The 18,672-nt window shown below is 38.0% G+C and overlaps 2 protein-coding genes and 2 long non-coding RNA genes across 5 annotated transcripts in view; 1 reads left to right on the forward strand and 3 right to left on the reverse strand.

Moving 5' to 3' along the window:
* LOC134656868 (zinc finger BED domain-containing protein 4-like) overlaps positions 1-18,672 on the reverse strand; it is a 188,667-nt gene that overhangs the window by 57,631 nt on the left and 112,364 nt on the right. Inside the window, exon 2 of one of the 2 annotated variants that reach the window (XM_063512401.1) lies at positions 2,687-2,729. The exons of the other annotated variant lie outside the window; for it this stretch is intronic. The gene's annotated coding sequence lies outside the window, so the exon portion shown is untranslated. Of the gene's footprint in view, positions 1-2,686; positions 2,730-18,672 lie in introns of those variants that run through there. 2 annotated transcript variants of the gene reach the window in all.
* LOC134657024 (uncharacterized) overlaps positions 1-18,672 on the forward strand; it is a 77,601-nt gene that overhangs the window by 29,034 nt on the left and 29,895 nt on the right. The gene's annotated exons all lie outside the window — the stretch shown is intronic.
* On the reverse strand, positions 873-2,418 carry LOC134656772 (uncharacterized). Its single transcript, XR_010097558.1, has 3 exons — positions 2,267-2,418; positions 1,426-1,534; positions 873-942 (listed from the first exon to the last, which is right to left on the reverse strand). It is a non-coding gene; the product is annotated as an uncharacterized LOC134656772 (long non-coding RNA).
* LOC134656938 (clavesin-1-like) lies at positions 5,738-16,441 on the reverse strand. The gene is made up of 6 exons (XM_063512493.1): positions 16,287-16,441; positions 9,924-10,077; positions 7,907-8,065; positions 7,227-7,320; positions 6,439-6,655; positions 5,738-5,915 (listed from the first exon to the last, which is right to left on the reverse strand). The coding sequence occupies exons 1-6, from the start codon at positions 16,417-16,419 to the stop codon at positions 5,764-5,766; spliced, it is 909 nt and encodes a 302-aa protein (XP_063368563.1). The 5' UTR covers positions 16,420-16,441; the 3' UTR covers positions 5,738-5,763.

An 18,672-nucleotide genomic window follows, 5' to 3' on the forward strand; every position in this document is an offset into this window, starting at 1 on the left:
ATGGCAACGAAAAGTGAAGTGATCATTTTCATACATTTCAGTTTCGTTTAGCGTTTTCTATAAAAGATTGTTCGGCATGACAGGAGGTAAAGATTAGTAACGTTATCTACTTTTCGACTTGCGTTATCGATTGTCACTTCGGCTACTCCTTTTGACTTTCCTAAGATATAGAGAAACTTGTAATTACAATTACAATCTTGTGGTAGGGGAGCCCAAGAGGGAATTTTTGTTGTTACTCCAACTAACCAAATCCACAATCTATTTAACGATTTTTTAAACTGCCCATCGACTTCCAACCAACCAACCAACAGACAAACATAGACGGCTAAAATTGGTTAAGGTAGACTCCACGGGTAGCAAAATATCAGTCATATCTTAATCTGACACGCTCGAGTAACTACAAAATTCCCCAATGGCCTCCCCTAACATTGGTTCTTGTTTAAAGTGATGGATAGATATGCCTGTTGTGTCCAACTCCTAGGGCAAAGGACCTTCCCCAGTTATAGTTAATAATACTTTTACATTGAACCCAGTAAGATACCTACTCTTAATATTGCCAAATCAATATAGTAGATTATGCTAGAAGACTAGTTTATTTTTGTATCTTTTGCAAGTTCTTATCTCGTTATGATTTTGTGAACTACTTGCCAAAATCATAACGACCGGCTGGTAAGAAAAATCTGTCTTTTATCCAAAACAAAGAATTCAAAACTTCTTTGCTTTATGATATAACACATATTTTTTTCATTACTCGAGGAGATACGAGCTTAGCAGAAAATTATTAATATGAGTTTATTGGATATTTTTCTATTTTTACACGACATTGCCATATGAAATGTGAATATGTAAAGGTATGTAAATAAAAGCGATAGTGATGATGCTACTTATTTTATTTGAAGCATAGTTGCGAGGATGCTGTACCGGATGATTAACCCGAACTGTCTGAAAATGGAGAAACAAATGTGAGAAGAAAAATAAACATGTACAAAAAGCTACCCACAATCAGAGTCTACGGGCCCGATTCGGATTTTGAACTAGATATCTATTAGACATCACCAAGATACGACAACGATATTTTTAAGATCTGGCCTGCCAAATTTGACATTTCCGCGATTCTGGAGATACTCTTGAACGATTTTCACAATGTCTAAAACTTCTCGTTATGTATTTTTAGATCTCAAGACGATTTTGAAACTATCTTAAAACGATAATTTAACGTAAAATTGACATTGGTTGCCCGAATTGAGCTGCAAAAGATATCTAGTTGAAATCTAAACTAGTTGGTATCTAGGATATATCGTATCGTTCCTTTCTCTAGAACGGATCTTGTTTTCAGAATACCGCTGTACTAGTAGTAAATAAGGGGAGGGGGGGTTACATTTTGGAAAACACTGTACTAGTGGAAGATGGTTGTAGGATAGTTACTAGAGGGGGGTGGTGGTGGTGGGGGGCCGCCGTGTCCGCCACCGCCGCCGCAACCAGCCTTCTCCTTGTCGTGCGACAACGCCGCGTTGCCGCCGATGCCCATGCCGCTCTGTGAAACAACAATTTTACAACACTTGTTAGTACAGTCGGCGTCAAAGATATATTTACACTTTTGCAACTTAGTCTTTTTTGTTATGGCGATTAATGTAAACATAATATCTTTGACGTCATCTGTAGGTACATGTGACATATGACACGCTGATGTTACTTTTGGATATACCTATACCTAATAACATTTTATTTCTATTTCCATTACAATTTATAATACGTATGTGCTGCCTAAATTTTTTTGCCGAATTTTGCTCGTCATTATAATCGTTCATCGTAAGTACCTAATTGATTCATTAAGACATGTTGTGCGAAATAGCTCAAAATTTTACGAGGAGCTCATTTTAATATAAGTATTTTTTTCATGTCACTGAAGCTATCAATACTCTTTTTAGGGTTCCGTACCCAAAGGGTAAAAAACGGGACCCTATTACTAAGACTTCGCTGTCCGTCCGTCCGTCCGTCCATCCGTCTGTCACCAGGCTGTATCTCATGAACCGCGATAGCTAGACAGTTGAAATTTTCACAAATGATTTATCTCTGTTGCCGCTATAACAACAAATACTAAAAATAAAATAAAATAAATATTTAAGGTGGGCTTCCATACAACAATGGAATCATGCTATAGCAAATATATTAATACTTTTAAACGTAACGAAAATCATAATTTGCTACCAAATTGTATTTTAACATTGACTGATGTATTTTATAAGTTTATCAAAATTAAACTTACCACAACGGCAAACACAATCGCCAGTACAGCCACAAACAACGCTACGAACTTCATCTCGAAATGTCACCAAGCCTGTATCATCAGCACGAACACCTGCCTTATATACTGGAAATACAGGAAAAATCTGAATAATCCACTTCCGGTCCCATTTAGCGTTTATATAAATGATTATAATAATTATTTGAGAAATGGCGTGAGCATTTGTGGGCGGCAGAGCGTGCTAATGTGTCGATTTGCGTGATACAATTTGCTAAAGTTCTGTTCGGATTTTGAAAATGTGATGTTGATTTGATGCGGTCCTTTGTTTCCCATAAAGTTTTAAGTCATAGAGCTAGACCAAGAAAAGTCTGCAGCGATTTTCATAGCCTACGCAGTGCAAGTGTTATTTACACGTCATAAATTCATAGAAGATTGACTTTTAAAATGACACTTGCACTGCGTGGGCTATCAAAATCGCTGCAGACTTTTCTCGGTCTGACTCTAATGTATTGTTTGTTATATAATCATTTGCCATAAAACTGAAACCTTTAGTACTTTACCGTATTTTACAGGATTTTCGTAAGGTTATTCTATAGATAGGTCAGGTTAGGTTAGGTTTGTTTTATGGCAATCCTGAAAAGTGACGCGTTTCTGAACCAAATTAATTATGACAAACGAAAATGCGGGAAAATAATACATTATGACTTAAAATTTTTTGGGAAACAATAGAGACCCTGATTTGATGTGTTGATGCTTGCCTTGCTCACTTGCAAGAGTTAATAGCAGAGACTAGTAATATTCTAACATTCGAATTCGACCGCGATCCTCCGGTATTATTTATTCTTTTTATCTTTATTTAAGTAAGTATACAACATAATATCTGACTTTCCTACAGTAATGCAGTCGGCAGTAATTCCTGGTTGATTTACTGCAGGAAACATCAAATTCAATCCTACAATTTTCTCGATGAAATTACCCTTTTTCTGCAAATGTCGAAATTAATGTTTAAACCCGTTTTTATTTTACCTTCGGCAGTAATGCAGTCGACAGTAATGTCGCGCTGCAATACTGCTGCAGTGATGTTGGTCTGAATTTGAATGTAACCTTAAATCAACTTTTGCTGCTGGATGTAATTATGTATGATCAGATAGGTATAATTATAGAATATAGCAGCAATCGATTTTTGAAAAATCTGACATTTATTTTTATTGCTTGTAGTGTTCTAATTACGCATAAATAAAATGCGTACGAGATGAAACATCAAGTCAAAAACAGGTTTTTAAATTACGAATTTTCCTTATGTGTCGTATGTACATCGACCGTTATTTAACATTTTTGACATTGACATTAATTTTACAAAAAAATGTCGCTACTTATTACATAATCCTAACTGTTATAATGTTATTAAAATTCCTAACTCTTTGATAATTTGGTATTTAGGTATTTTGAAAACAGATCTTCCAGATAGTCTGCCAACTTGAAAAATATTAAATAGGTAATATAGGTAATATAGGTACTTATTTAGAATATAATAAAATTATGCATCTAAAGTGTCATTCTATGGAACTTGCTAAACTATGTAAACAAAAGTCGATTGTGGCCTCGAATCACTAGTAAATTTATAGATAAATTCAATAGAATGACACTTTACCTAAATATTTTCGAGAGATGAATTCTAGATTTATGGAACTTGCGAAATCTAATATAAATTTGGTATTTGCTGGTCGTGAATTATAGGTAAAGTTGATATAAAGTCACCGAGACCTTCAAAGGACAGCCGGTCATTGCTCTCATCAGAAGATATATACTTATAACAAGCCGTCACGAAAATTATGTAAATATGAACTTTACGTTAACCTTACGCTAAATAACTTCTTTTAGGATAACATTTTTGAATGATTCACGGTTGACACCCACCAGCTATCTTCAGTTAGGTACCCGTGATCAGGATGCATGTAACTGCGTCGAAATATCGGGAGCTCGAAAACAATATAAATGGTAATCACGGTTCATATCCCGGTCGATATACCTAAGTTCTTTTAGGATTCCGCAGTTTAATACACTTAGTGCTAGAAAGCTGCACTTTGGCACGGGCATATAAATTAATTACTCTGACAAATGTAGAGGTAATTCAAAGTGGTAAAATTAAGACTATTGTTAAGCATGTCACTGAAAATTCAGGGTTCTAGCTTTAGCCAGCACTAAATTACAGGACGTCGAAAATGGCCTGAATCGCTTCGAGAAAAGGATGGTACGGCCGTGCGTCTTTGTTTTGCTCGACTTGGCAGGGGCACTGCCGTGCCCCCAGATTATGTTTTATATTTTCCTATTAGATATAGGCATTAAGTGCAATAACTATGACTTGTAATTTTTATTAGTAACGATTATGATTAGGATGAAAAATCCAAATAGCAATGTGGGGTTGCCATAGAGGCATAGAGCGTGTCGTAAGTATGTAAATAGGTCTCATTGCAGCATATTATGCTATTGTTAACTCGTATAATCCATTATTCATCACCATAATTAATATTTACATCATGTCTCGTCTCTTTACATTAATAAGACTCGTTCAACTTTATCTGATCGTCGTGTTATTCGTGGTTTCTTATTTGTGCATCTCAAGGAAGTGTTCACCTTTGTTCTTGAACAAAATAACAAGTTATGAAATAGGCGCTAAAATTATACGAGTTAAAATTATATTAGCAAACACGAGTTAGAAATATAAAAACATCCAAGCACGTGTAAATAGTTATTGGTTACCTATTCACTTTTGGACTTCATGTTAATATTTTAAAAATAGAAATATTTTTATTCGTGAATACAAACGAGAAAATTTATATACAAGAAAATCGTTGGAAGAATAAAGTGCCACGACATGGCCTTGTCTTATGTTGCTGGCTACTTCAGATGAGACCCCATGAAATGAGTGTATTTTCACAGCAGATAACATTAATTAATTACATAAGTATCTCAGTTAATTTCGTATCAAGCAGAAACTTCTGCGAATGATGCTATTAACCTTTAAAACAAATTAAAAGTGGAAATAATCACTGTCTTGGGTGGAAGTTGAACCTACGACACGACCACCGGATCACTAGCCCGGTGCTCTTTCATCGGAGCTACCAAGACCTTACCGAATACAGCGAATATTTCCACCATATATGAGCCTTATGGAGGCCCTAGCGACATCTACCGTAAGCGTGTTATACTTCTTAAACGGCTACCGGAGTTCCTAGTCATATTGGAAATACATATCCCATGCGAAATTAATTTTGTTTTCTACCTGTGGTAACTTGTAATTGGTTTTCTGTTTCTATTATGTCATTAAGTACCTAACTTGTTACTCTAGCCGTAAAATTTCCTAACAAATAAAATAAAATAAAATGTTCATGGAACAGATGTTCCATCATAACTCCTTAAGTACTCATTATAAATTGGCTAATGGTTTGGTTCATCCGATCTAAAGGAAATGAGGAGGAATAAAACACCATATAACCTAAAAGCCTATATTCCCACACTTAATCTATATCTAGCTTCTTGAAGCTGCCCTGGATACCAAACAGGTTCTCAACGGTGGTGTTCTTGCCCTCCCGGAGTGCCTCGTTCACTCTTCTCCGGTTCTCATCGCGGAAAAAGTCTCGGTTGCTCTGGAGTCGCTCATGGATCTCCTCTGGAACCAAATATGTTTACGTTCAAACTTTTTGCGCGTAGATTCTTGAGAGGCCTTTGAGATCTTAAATTATTTACAGAATGAATATAATGGTTAAACTTTTGAACTCTTGCACATAAGGTACTGTTCGGATTCAAACTACACCAGTAGCAGCAGCTGCAGTAATGCGGTGAGACGTTACTGGCTGCATTGCCGTTGAAAATGTCAAAATCGACGTTCTGTCCGGATTTTTGCAGCGATGCTCACTAGCATTCGTTTGAATCCCAACACTACCGTTATAGTGACATTATTCATAAAAACTGTTGATAATAGTTTGTCACTATATGTATGTCATTTAGACATTGGTGTTTGTTAAAAAGACCCAAAGTTGTATGAAGGAACTAGTCTTGCTTCCCGTTATTACCCCTTTGAACACCGCGACTATCGTGCGCGGCGCGTTATCGTGAACCTTATCAGAATGTACGAAGGTTGATATTGGGTTGTAGCTGCGCGCGTCTTTGGCGGTCAAAGGGTCAAAACTCACCTTTAATAGTTTCAAAATCCTTATAATCCCCCCCTGCTTCCTTCGGCAGCGCTGCCTTCGGGATGTACTTGTAGACGCTGTCGGACCCTCGCTGGTGGATGCAGATCAGCTCCAGCAGGTCCTTCTTGAGGAAGGGCTTCAGCATCATCATCAGCTTGTCCATCCAGCCGGGCGCGTTCAGGAAGTGCACCGCTTTTAGCTTCACTAACATGCATTCCTGAAAATAATATAAAATGGATACTATACATATACAACCCACCCATAGTAAAAGCTTTGCTTAGTTTTGGTTAGGTTGATCTATGTATGATGTCCCCTAATATTTATTTATTTATTATTTATTTATTTAATTATTTAAACGTTCATGTTTTGAGGGTGGAGCGCGCGGTTACACAGATGTATGGGGCTCTCAAAGAAAAGAAAAAAAGAGTTTCTATGGGGTCAGCAACAACGTGCATGGTGCATTTAAGGAAATTTATTTAAAGTTCGATTGAGACAATAAAATTAAAGAATACCATAGTAATTAAAATATCAGAAGGTCACTGCAGTTAGTAAGAAAACGATGAGATACTTATGTAAAGAAATACACGACTAGATGTAATGTAACAACTCATAAAATATAGAATATTTTGGAACACAGTGTATGAATTAAATGTAGTATATCTAATCTGCTTTCATTGATTTTGATTCTTCACACTAAAAGTTGGTAGCGGTTACTAGGTCTGAACTATAGAACTACCACAAGGGAAAGGACTACAAGATTAGGAATAGTTTATAAGTTGAACACTAACCTGCAGAAAGTATAATACTTGACGAATTGCCATAATTTCCACCCTCGCGAGATGACCGGCTACTGCCGTGTCCAAATCTACAATCAGCTCGAATCTGAAAACAGCAAAATATACTTATAAATATTTAATTACACAAACGGGTCTACCGCGATATAATTTCACTGTTTTTACCTTTAATTCCGACGTTTCAGCTGAGTTGCACCAGCTGTGGTCACGGAAAGACCCGTAGACCCGTTTGTGTAATTAAATATGTGTACAAAACGCGAGAGTTTAAAATATTATACTTATAAAGTTTTATTAATCAAAAGTGTAAGACATAGACATAGACATAGAAAAGTTTTATTCAACATCATATGAAGTTGCAGAGTTAACAAAATGGATATTAAAATGGTTATTAAAATGGATAGGCGAAAGAAAATTGTAACTACCTACCCAACTTTGCATTAGTGTTGCCGCTATCACGGCTCAAATGGCATCCCTCGTGATAATGAATGGCCTATAAGCTCACCTATCAGCCGTCATAGAAAACGAAGTGTCGGAAGCTTATGGAAATGATGACGTGACTTTTCGTGGCATCTGTCTCTGTCAAGTGTCTCTGGAAGACACTTTTTAATCGGCCTTTGTCTACTTATAAGCAATTGCGATCCCGGCTACTGCCCTAAAAATGTATAATGACCTACCCTGGCCAGCTCCCCTCCTCGTACTGCCACAGGTCGAACACCATCATGAACGTGCGCACGACATCCAAGAAATTAAAGTGACGAGGGTCAGGGTCGATCAGGCGCGCGTAGAACCCGCGGTAGCCGCGCACCAGCGGCATGGGGAGGGGCGCGAACACCCTGGAAAAAATACAATTCAATTAATAATAAGGTGAAGAAGATCGTCTATGAGGAAAGACCGTCTACGAGCTCTTTCGTCGCTTTTGACTTTTGCATTTGTACACATGCTCCACTTACAGAAGGTCGGTAGAGCAGAAGGACCGAAGCTGTTCCTTTCTGAATGTGTCTGATCGACGTACGTATACAAATACGACAGCTCTTGACCTATGACGTTCTTCCCAGCAATACATTTTATATGCGGTCTTCCCCGCATTGACTGAGAATATATCCATACAATTTTTTTTCTTTTCTTACCACCGCTAGCAAATTTTTGTCTGAAAGAGATTTTCCTTTAGCGATGTCGTCTTTGTTAATGCATCTAAGCCTGTATTTAAACCGCGTGTGGTAGGCATTGACGAGTTTTGTCTATACCTACTTGTAAATATGGTAATATTAATTACCATATTGGTTAGGCTTGCGACTTTTGAGTGACCTCACTGAGTTTCTTTGCATAACAATTTTAGGCAACGAAAACTAGTACCAACATAAACATTATTTCAGAATATCATTTTAAAATGAGAACTTAACTGACAACTTCGATTGTATGGCGTCGGCTAGGTTCTTGTCACTCTTAATAACTCGTATAGTTTGAATGTCCTCTTAAAGCGACTATGTATATACTTGTGTATAAACATCAAACATCTAACATTTACCCTAAGATGTTATCTTTGACTCAAGTTTACCTGTTATCGTGACATTTTATCCTTCTTTAATTTCCCACCAAAATACAACTCTACGCTCATAACTTGAAGGTATATTATAGTTTGTTCCACAGCTCATTCGCCCTTTTGGCAAGAAGGATTTGCTAAATCAACCGACTTTATTGTCACTATAAAAAGGGCTATATTTGCATGTAAAGTCGCTAAATCGTTATAACTTAAATAGGCTTAGTATACTGTAGGTACGGCCATTTAGAGTTCAAATGAATTTGGTAAGCAATACAATCGCTATGAAAGACCAATGTAAAATGAACCCAAGGTGGGTCAACAATTAATGTCCATTCACAAAGTGAACCTTGTCCTTGTAAGCAATTATGTCACAGTGAACACTGTATAATCAACAATACCGTTTGAATGTCTGCAGTTTTCCTCAACTGTGCTGGGAATTCATTGCCATTTCAATCGTACGTCATTTTAAGCCAAAGGAAAATTGTCGACTGTGCTGTGGTATAATACTCGTAAAAAATGGTATATACAAAGTATAAAAAACACTATGTTGTGTACAGAACAGGCCCCATAGATAACATGTCAATCGCTAACGCTGCGTAGGGAACGAAACGCAACTTGTTTATTGACATGGTATGACTTGACTAATTGAGCTCAACAAACGTTACAAGCGCGTTTAATGAAACTTAAATAAGTGGAATACTTACACAGTCTCCAGGGTATATTCAGCCTTCTTGTCAAAGCAGCGGTCCTTGAAGTAGGGCATGAACAGCGTGCGCAGCGTGAAGTGCAGGTCCAGGTGCTCGGCTACTCCTCGCAGCAGTACGTCATGAGATCCAGGTCTAAGGAAACTTACACAGTCTCCAGGGTATATTCAACCTTTTTGTCAAAGCAGCGGTCCTTGAAGTAGGGCATGAACAGCGTGCGCAGCGTGAAGTGCAGGTCCAGGTGCTCGGCTACTCCTCGCAGCAGTACGTCATTAGATCCAGGTCTAAGGAAACTTACACAGTTCCCAGGATATATTCAGCCTTCTTGTCAAAACAGCGGTCCTTGAAGTAGGGTGTGAACAGCGTGCGCAGCGTGAAGTGCAGGTCCAAGTGCTCAGCTACTCCTCGCAGCAGTACGTCATTAGATCCAGGTCTAGGGAAACTTACACAGTCTCCAGAGTATATTCAGCCTTCTTGTCGAAGCAGCGGTCTTTGAAGTAGGGTGTGAACAGCGTGCGCAGCGTGAAGTGCAGGTCCAGCACCTGCTTGGCTACTTCTGCGCTGTTCTCGCAGCAGTGGTACGTCACCAGGAGATCCAGGTCTGCGGGAAAACATGATGATTCATTAAATAAATATTCTAGTTAGTACAAAAATGCTTTCGTCGATAGTACAAAGTTTTATAAATTTTCCGGCTCGTAAAAGATGACGATTAAATTGAGTGTGAGATCAAATGCCGCAATGGCGGTCGTAACATGCGGTTCTTCATATATTCATCATAGAGAGCTCATAATACGAGTGTAGATAAAGCAGTGTATCTGGGGGCACGGCAGTGCCCCCGCCAAGTCGAGCGCGAAGCAAACACTGCCGTACCATCCTTTACTGGAACCATTTCGCCACATTTTCAGGCCCCTATTTGAGAACCTCTGGATAAGACCAGAACGCAGAAATTTTCTTGATCCAGTAAGCTATAATCACATACTTAAAATCCAAAATTTCAAGTCTGTAGGTCATTTAGTTCCGAAGTTAAGCGAAAGCAAAGTTTCGCATTTATGACACTCATTCATTCACTCAAGATCATCAGAATAGAATTAGTACTTCCCATAAACTCAGAGAGTTGAAATTTGGTGCAGAGTTAGGATTTTATGGCCACATAAAGGGTAAACCTAAAAATATTGCAATATCAGTCACATTTTAAAGATCTAAGAACTGCATAAGTAAGTTTGTAATCCCATATAAATATATGATATTACACAGTTACTGTTGCAGTTCCTACAAATAGTAGGTAAAGTAAAGGTACACTACGATATACGATGTGAGTATGAATGAAGATATGTTTAGTTATGATATGTGTATGCATAGTATGGGTATGAGTACCCGAAAAGAAGGACTGCCTACAAAAAGAGATGAGATCCCATCAAAAACATTACATGTAAAAAGGTGCAAGTCTCGCAACGCTTTTACTACAAAAAAGTTTTGAGATGTAATGTGAAACCAAGTCGGTTATTTTAATCAGTGCCAGGGGGTGTTAAAACCGTATCAATAAGATATCTTTAATTTGTAATACATATAATGACTTGGCAATCGCACATAATGCTTTACTCGTACCGTACTCGTAAATATGTGTAATGCTCAAACTGCAATTAGCGCTAGCGTTATGTTCAATTAGAATAATTTTTAATAGGTGACGATGATCCTTTTGTCATTATGCAGCCGTGTGATGGCCAAGTCATTATACGTATTACAAATTAAAGATATCTTATTGATACGGTTTTAACACCCCCTGGCACTGATTAAAATAACCGATTTGGTTTCACATTATATCTCATAACTTTTTTGTAGTAAAAGCGTTGCGAGACTTGCACCTTTTTACATGTAATGTTTTTGATGGGATGTAACTCTACATAATTAGGCATTTAAATACTCGTGTACTCGCTCTCAGCTCGTTTTATAATCCCAAACACATATTTTAATGCCATTCATTACGTAGCCGTCACATAAACTACTACAAATTTATTTTTTATGCAAAACTATTAAGTTTTGCATAAAAAATAAACTTGTTTTGCTTTATTCTATCCGACATTATCTAGTAAACAGGTTAATTTATGAAATCGCAGCGACTGTCTTAGAGGAAAACGTATAATTTTGCGTTTTGCACGTTTTCTGCGATAATTGACGTTTGGCCGCACTGTCAGCGGCTATTCTTACAGCTTAGCAAGGTGAATGCTTTCTTATTTTCATACTAACAATATAGGTAATAAATAATTCACGTTTGTAAACAAACAGAGCCCGTACCATGAGTCACTGACAGTGTCAAAACTGACATATACGCTATCGAGAACGTAATTTACTTTTTCTACTCGTCGACTGCAATGCTTGAATTAAGACTTCGTATACCAAAGTGAAATCGCATACTTTTTTCACTATGGGACCCCAACTCAACTATAATATTCATTTCGATACAGTTTAGTCAACTATAATATTCATTTCGATACAGTTTAGTCAACTATAATGAAATTGACCAATCGAAAGCGCGGAGCAAGTACCAGGGCCTCATGAGTTACGAGAAGGTGTCGTTGACCAACCGTCCGGGGGCGCGGGGCGCGGGGTCGGGTCGCGTAAGAGTATGAATGTATCGCGGCTGCTCGCGCATCTTAGCTGTATACTTTTGGTTTTTTTACCTACATATATGATTCTTCTACTACTACTACTAGTTTTAAGTATTTTTTTTTGTTGACTCGTAGAAAAAGTATTGTATACAATAGTGATATAATCAAGGTTTTCAATCTCGTACCTTACTTAGGCAACTCAGCAAGCTTCGTTGCCTAAACACGGTACTCGACTAAAAAGCTCTCCATTATATCACGATTGTATAAAATACTATTCTATACATCTTGTTTGCACTTATATGCGAGTACGAGCGGGATGTATAGAAAGAATTACGTTCTCGATGGCGTTTATGTCAGTGCCAAACTGATGGTAGCCGTACAGCGCGGCGACGCGCTAATAAACTGGTTACTCCAGTTTGGCGCATTTAATATAAATGTAACGTTGTTTATATGAATAAATGAATTAATAAAAATAATAAGTATAATATCCACCATCAGCCATACTCTGCGTAGGAATTTAGTGACTTTAGGTCATACTGAACAACTTTTATAATGGGACCAACCCGAAGCAAATATTAAATGTAAAATATCAAACAAAATAAAACCAAATTAAATTCAAATGAATGTTATTAAATATTTATCATCCAAAGAATTTTGGCTCTCCCATAGAAATCAGCGGCATAACATTGCCGGAATGTATGACACATTTTATTATTATTATTAACCGAGGTGGAGCCCGAATTAGTTTTTCTTTATGGTTTTGGCAGGCGTGTCTCACTCCGCGATTTCGTCGCTTTGCTACAGGTAGCTAAAAGTTCGGCCCCAATTTTGGGGAAAGCCATAAGCCGCGCGTGGCGCTGTCGCCACCTAGCGGCAATATCTGTGCTGATCGTAACAGACGCGTTTTGTTAGAGAGTGAGTCTTCTGTACTTAGTACTATTATTTATTCTGTGGTTTTGGTTAATGATGTCCTTATAGCGACTAATAAGTAAGTTATAATATATAGCTCCGTCCTTTAGCGATTCAGTTTAGGTCCTAAACAGAATCGCAGGACATCATGGTAAGGCCTCTGGTTTTGATACGACCTTGACAATCGCTCACGTTGATTGGTGCATGCGAACAAAACTAAAAGTCGTGCATGAGATGCGCGCCAATCACCAAGACGAACGTCAAGGTCTTATCAAAACCGAATAAAAAATATAACAAAATGTAAAGAATCGACCTCCAGTTTTAATGGGTGAAATAGGCTTTATTAATATAAATTACTAAAAGACATAGAATATAAAACTAAAACAAACTATAACTACAATATACAATTAAAATAACTAAAACTAAAAATTAAAAATACCTATCATAATTTGGTGCCCTCGGGAGGGTGCCCAATATGCAGGCAGCGTTCCCGCGCTGGATTGCGATTGCAATTCTCTGCGCGAGAAAGCTGCCCGCGCGGGGGCCGCCCGTTGCCTCCCTCAGCCGTTTCCCGAGCGCCTTAAAGGGTGAAAGGTCAATATAAACCGGTTCTCTGAGGCAACCGCTCGGGGTACGATGACAATAACGTGTATTCTCGTAATTATAAGTTATTAAGAGTTGTCGCACTGCGGTCGCAGTGACGGATATCGCGAACTAAAATTATCTGTCATTAAATTGATTGCTGTCAAGCGTCCTCATAAAATAGGCAGATTGCACGCACAGATAAGACATTCTCTAGACTGAGCATAGTAATGCTACCCCCACTGCCACAAATATACGGTACTTTTACTCCATCTTCGAGTCAAAGTGTATTTGTGTGACGTCCGTGTCTTTGAACGGACCAATCACGGCACGGAACTCGCTCACCTCGTCCCCCGCACCCCAGTATTTTTGGCAGCATCGGTTTCATGAAATATTTCCTCTAAACTCCGTCTAGAGGATTCCTAGTCTATGATTGCTTTAAGGTTTTTACAATAACTACTTAGAATTCTAATTCCTTTGGGTTTGAATAAAGATTGACTGACGTTAGAACGGTCCGGGTCCGGGTGAGGCATCTGACACTTCGTTTTCTATGATAGGCGATAGGTCACGTGATGCTTGCTATAGAGAACAAAGTGTTGGATGCCTCGGCTCGGACCTAGACCCCAGACCTTTCTAGCTTGAATCGACTTAATATGTAGTCTCAAGTATTATGGTTTTTGACCGAAGTTAAGCAACGTCGGGCGGGGTCAGTACTTAGATGGGTGACCGTTTTTTTGCTTGTTTATTTTGCTTGTTTTGCTCTATTTTTTGTTGATGGTGCGGAACCCTCCGTGAGCCCGACTCGCACTTTCCGGTTTTTTTTATAAGAATATTATCTAATGTTATTTTTTCTGTTTAGAAACACTCATTCGCTCGTGTTTAACAATAACTATAAGTACACTCGATAGAAATTGGTAACTTTTGAGTCGCAAATAAAATATGAGGGATACATAGCAGAATGTCCAAGTCGCAAAATGTGCAGGCTACGTAAAATGAACAAATCGCAAAATATGCAAATCTCATAATGAGAAGACCGCAAAATGTGCAGGTCTCATAATGAGCAGATCGCAAAATGTGCAGATCTCATAATGAGCAGATCGCAAAATGTGCAGATCTCATAATGAGCAGATCGCAAAATGTGCAAGCAGATCGCATAATGAGCAGGTCGCAAAATGTGTAGATTTTGAAATAGAGCTCAGATTCTACAGGTCCAAAAAGCGTAATCGTTGCCAATAAGGCTTCTGTTGATTACCGAATGTTAAAATATTTTGAAACAAACCTGTGCAGTGCTTTGAAATGTGCCCGTTGGACTTTGTACCATGCAGTTAAACTAGGGACGACACACAAAGCAAACGACACTACGATATGCACCTTTTGCGACCTGCACTTTTTACGATTTGCACATTTGGCGACCTGCGCTTTTTATGATTTGCACATTATGCGGCCTGCACTTTTTACGATTTGCACATTTCGCGACCTGCACTTTGTACGATTTGCACATTTCGCGACCTGCTCGTTTTACGATCTGCACGTTTTACTACCTGCACCTTCTGCGATTTGCACTAGTGCTCATTTTGCGACTTGCACATTCTGCTATGTATCCAAAAAAACTATTATATTCAAATAGTTAGGTCTTTTAAAATAAGTTTTGTCCTTGAACGAACAATTTTATAAACATCAATTACTCGGTCTAATGTACCATAGTTAAGGGAAATAATTTAAATGAACATTATGTACAATTTTGTATATTTAATAAATAAGTACCTATTATCCTACAGTAATTTCGAGACTTTTGTACAACTGATATAAAATTCATTTCCTATTATTTAATAGTAGTTTATGTGACTATATACTACATAATGAAAGGCATTAAAATACGAGTGTGGTTTTACTTCACTTCGTTCGTTTCTTAAAAGTACCACACGAGTGTTTTAATGTCTAATTATGTACAGTTACACACACTAATTTATCTACACACATTATTATATTATAAACTTTCTATGATATTGAATCATTTATTGCAAAAACTTAAATATAAATACAAACTAAAAATATAAAAAATAACTACTTACTTAAACCCGTCCCGGGCTGTCCCTGACGCAAAGGTGCCCATCACGCTCGCTGCGTTGCCGCGTTGATATTTGTATTTGTATTTCTTTGTATTTCACCACCTCATATTACAGCCGACATTGGGGCGTCGCTGCTGCGCGCGTAATGAGGTGGCGTCTCCAAAATATCTTAATATCAATCCTCCTGCGCGACATTACAATATTTGACTTTGTCAAGCTGCGTGCAGTACAGTTGAATCGCTCGCTCGAGATCGACACTAATCTATGTGTAACTTACCGTCGAGGTACTTCTCTGGCAGATGTGGTTGATTCTTCAGCCATTCTCGCAACTTCTGTATGTCTTCCAGTGATACGTCTGTTATTGATATACTATAATACTTTATCTACTCTATAACTCACCGTCGAGGTACTTTTCTGGCAGATGTGGTTGATTCTTCACCCATTTTCGCAACTTCTGTATGTCGTTCGGCGATACGTCTCTTATTGATATACTTATAACACTTTATCTACAGTATAACTTACCGTCAAGGTACTTTTCTGGCAGATGTGGTTGATTCTTCAGCCATTCTCGCAACTTCTGTATGTATTCCGGCGATACGTCTGTTATTGATGTACTATAACACTTTATCTACTCTATAACTCACCGTCGAGGTACTTCTCTGGCAGATGTGGTTGATTCTTCACCCATTCTCGCAACTTCTGAATATCTTCCGGCGCTATATCCGGGTTCTTGGCGTACTCCTGCTCGATCGGGAACTGTTTCACCGCTTTGGACATTTTAACTGTAACCAAATAAGGAGGAATTTTGACACCGTTATAAACCGTCTAAAGGAGCCCACTGATTACCAGTCCGCCTGACGATATCGGCCTGTCAGTTCGAACAAAAAGTTGACAGTTCCGAACAACTGACAGGCCGATACCGTTTGGAGCTGGTGACAGGTTTGGAGATGTTTTGGGTTTAACTGACAGGCTGATATCGTCCGGCGGACTGATTATCAGTGGGCCCCTTTAGTTTGAGCGACAATAGAAATTATGAAACATTTTTTAACGATTCATAAGTGCTGGTTGCTAGGCCTACCTAATCATGAATAAAGTATATTATGAACTTGAACTTAATAAAAATAAACGTTGAGGCATGAAAACGTCTAGGTATCCCAAAGCCGCTGATAAAAACATTGTATCTATAAAATCTAAAATATAGGGCACTAATCTAGATTTTCCTTCAAGGACAAACTAATTATTTAATTAATGATTGTATCAATTTGCTTTAATTGCAGACCTCCTTAACACTTAAATTGGGCCAAATTGATGTTTACTCCAATTACATAAAATTGTTTTGCTATAAAAAAAAACGTTTTATTTGCTTGATCTTTGTAAATTATTTTATTACAAGTAGGTACAAGTAGCAAATAAAAAACCTTAACCTTACCGGGTCACATGATAATAAAAATAAGTAATTTTTTTACTCGGTTTTATTAAAGTAGGAATTTTGTTAATTAGTCTCATTAAAAAAAACTCATGATGCAGTATATATAATGGTCTTATTTGTCTTTCTTGTTTCCGATAGTTTGTAATTTATTAAAATAATAGGTACCTCTATCAGACTGACAGATTATGAGATTACGAACTGATCCCATAGGCAAGAAAGAAATTGTATCCCGGCCCGGCCCGGTTCAGCGTGAGCCATCATTTAGTCCTTGACATCTTTGATAGCTAACTCTCTGGTAGCGACAGCAGCTTAATATGTAAGTACATGTGCTCTCGTATCACCTTGAAAACCAGTTATCTCTCGTTTTTTTAAGGTTTGCTGAACTATGGACTAGTCAAAAAACCTGTTGCAAATTGGCGAAGTTGTACCTACACAATTCCCTCCCGATTGCGGCAAGAGCTGCTTTTCACTGAGGCGGAGGTAAGTGTTCTCTTTTCTGCTCCGGTGGATTACAACCAATGCTATGGTTGGTTCCCACACGTCTCCTCTCTCTCTCTCTCTTCTTTTTAGCCCTTTTCAATCTTTGAGATGTAGGTTGCCTGCAATTTTTGCCATTCTGTTCTATTTTGTGCTCTTTGTACCCATTTCGATCCAGCTTTTCTTTAGATGTCGTCACACCAACGCATTTTTGGTTTTCTGCTGGGCGTGACTCTCCCTACGGTTTCCACTCTACCAGCCTTTTGCGCGAGCCGTCTTTACGGGCCACATGTCCAGCCCACTCCCACTTCAGTTTCGCCATCTGACTGGTTACATCATAGCCTAGATCCATATGGTGGAAAGATTCACTGGCTATGGATGAGGTCTTGGTGGCTCAGTTGGCAGATCGCTGCAGTATCGATCCAGAGGCCGTGAGTTCAAGTCTCACCCAAGGCAGTAATTTTTCCACTTTTAAATTTATTTTAAGCTTACTAGCACTAATTAATGTGTAAATCGGGCCTAAGCCAAAAGCAATTTTCGTACAGTTAAATTGCCATCTGATACGAGTATATCGGAGTGGCCAAGGTGGGGTCCCGTTGTTTCCCATAAAGTTTTAAGTCATAATGTATTGTTTGTCATATTATCATTAGTCATAAAACTGAAACCGTTAACATTTCAGGATTTTCGTTAGGTTGTCCTATAGATAGGTTAGGTTTGTTTTATGGTAATCCTGAAAAGCGACGCGTTTCTGAACCTAATGAATTATGACTAACGAAAATGCTGCCAAACAATACATTAGGTATGGCTTAAAACGATTTGGGAAACAATAGAGACCCGGCCAAGGTAGGTATTTATAAATATCTGAACAAAGCCACCATTATCAACATCACATGTCAGATATAAATATGAAATAGCTATAAAATATACAATATTTATAACACAAACCAGAGTGGCTCCGAGTAAAATTTATTAGTAGGCAAACCGGGCATAATTAGTTTTTTTTTTACCGGTGGATATCGAGTTTTTTTTTAATGCTTCACTGTAGTACCTAGTTTTATTTTTTGTACCTAGTATACATAATCTTACTAGTTTCTGCTGGCAACTTTTTCTGCGTGTAAATATGA

The sequence above is a fragment of the Cydia amplana genome, chromosome 19 (genome assembly GCF_948474715.1).
Source record: "Cydia amplana chromosome 19, ilCydAmpl1.1, whole genome shotgun sequence".
NCBI classification, from domain to species: domain Eukaryota; kingdom Metazoa; phylum Arthropoda; class Insecta; order Lepidoptera; family Tortricidae; genus Cydia; species Cydia amplana.

Coding starts and splice junctions, on each gene's coding strand:
- LOC134656938 (XM_063512493.1), bottom strand. CDS start 16,419: ATGTCCAAAGCGGTGAAACAGTTCCCGATCGAGCAGGAGTACGCCAAG. Junction 8,066..9,923: donor GAATATACTCTGGAGACTGT/GTAAGTTTCCCT, acceptor TATTTTTTCCAG/GGTGTTCGCGCCCCTCCCCA. Junction 7,321..7,906: donor GAGGAGGGGAGCTGGCCAGG/GTAGGTCATTAT, acceptor TGCTGTTTTCAG/ATTCGAGCTGATTGTAGATT.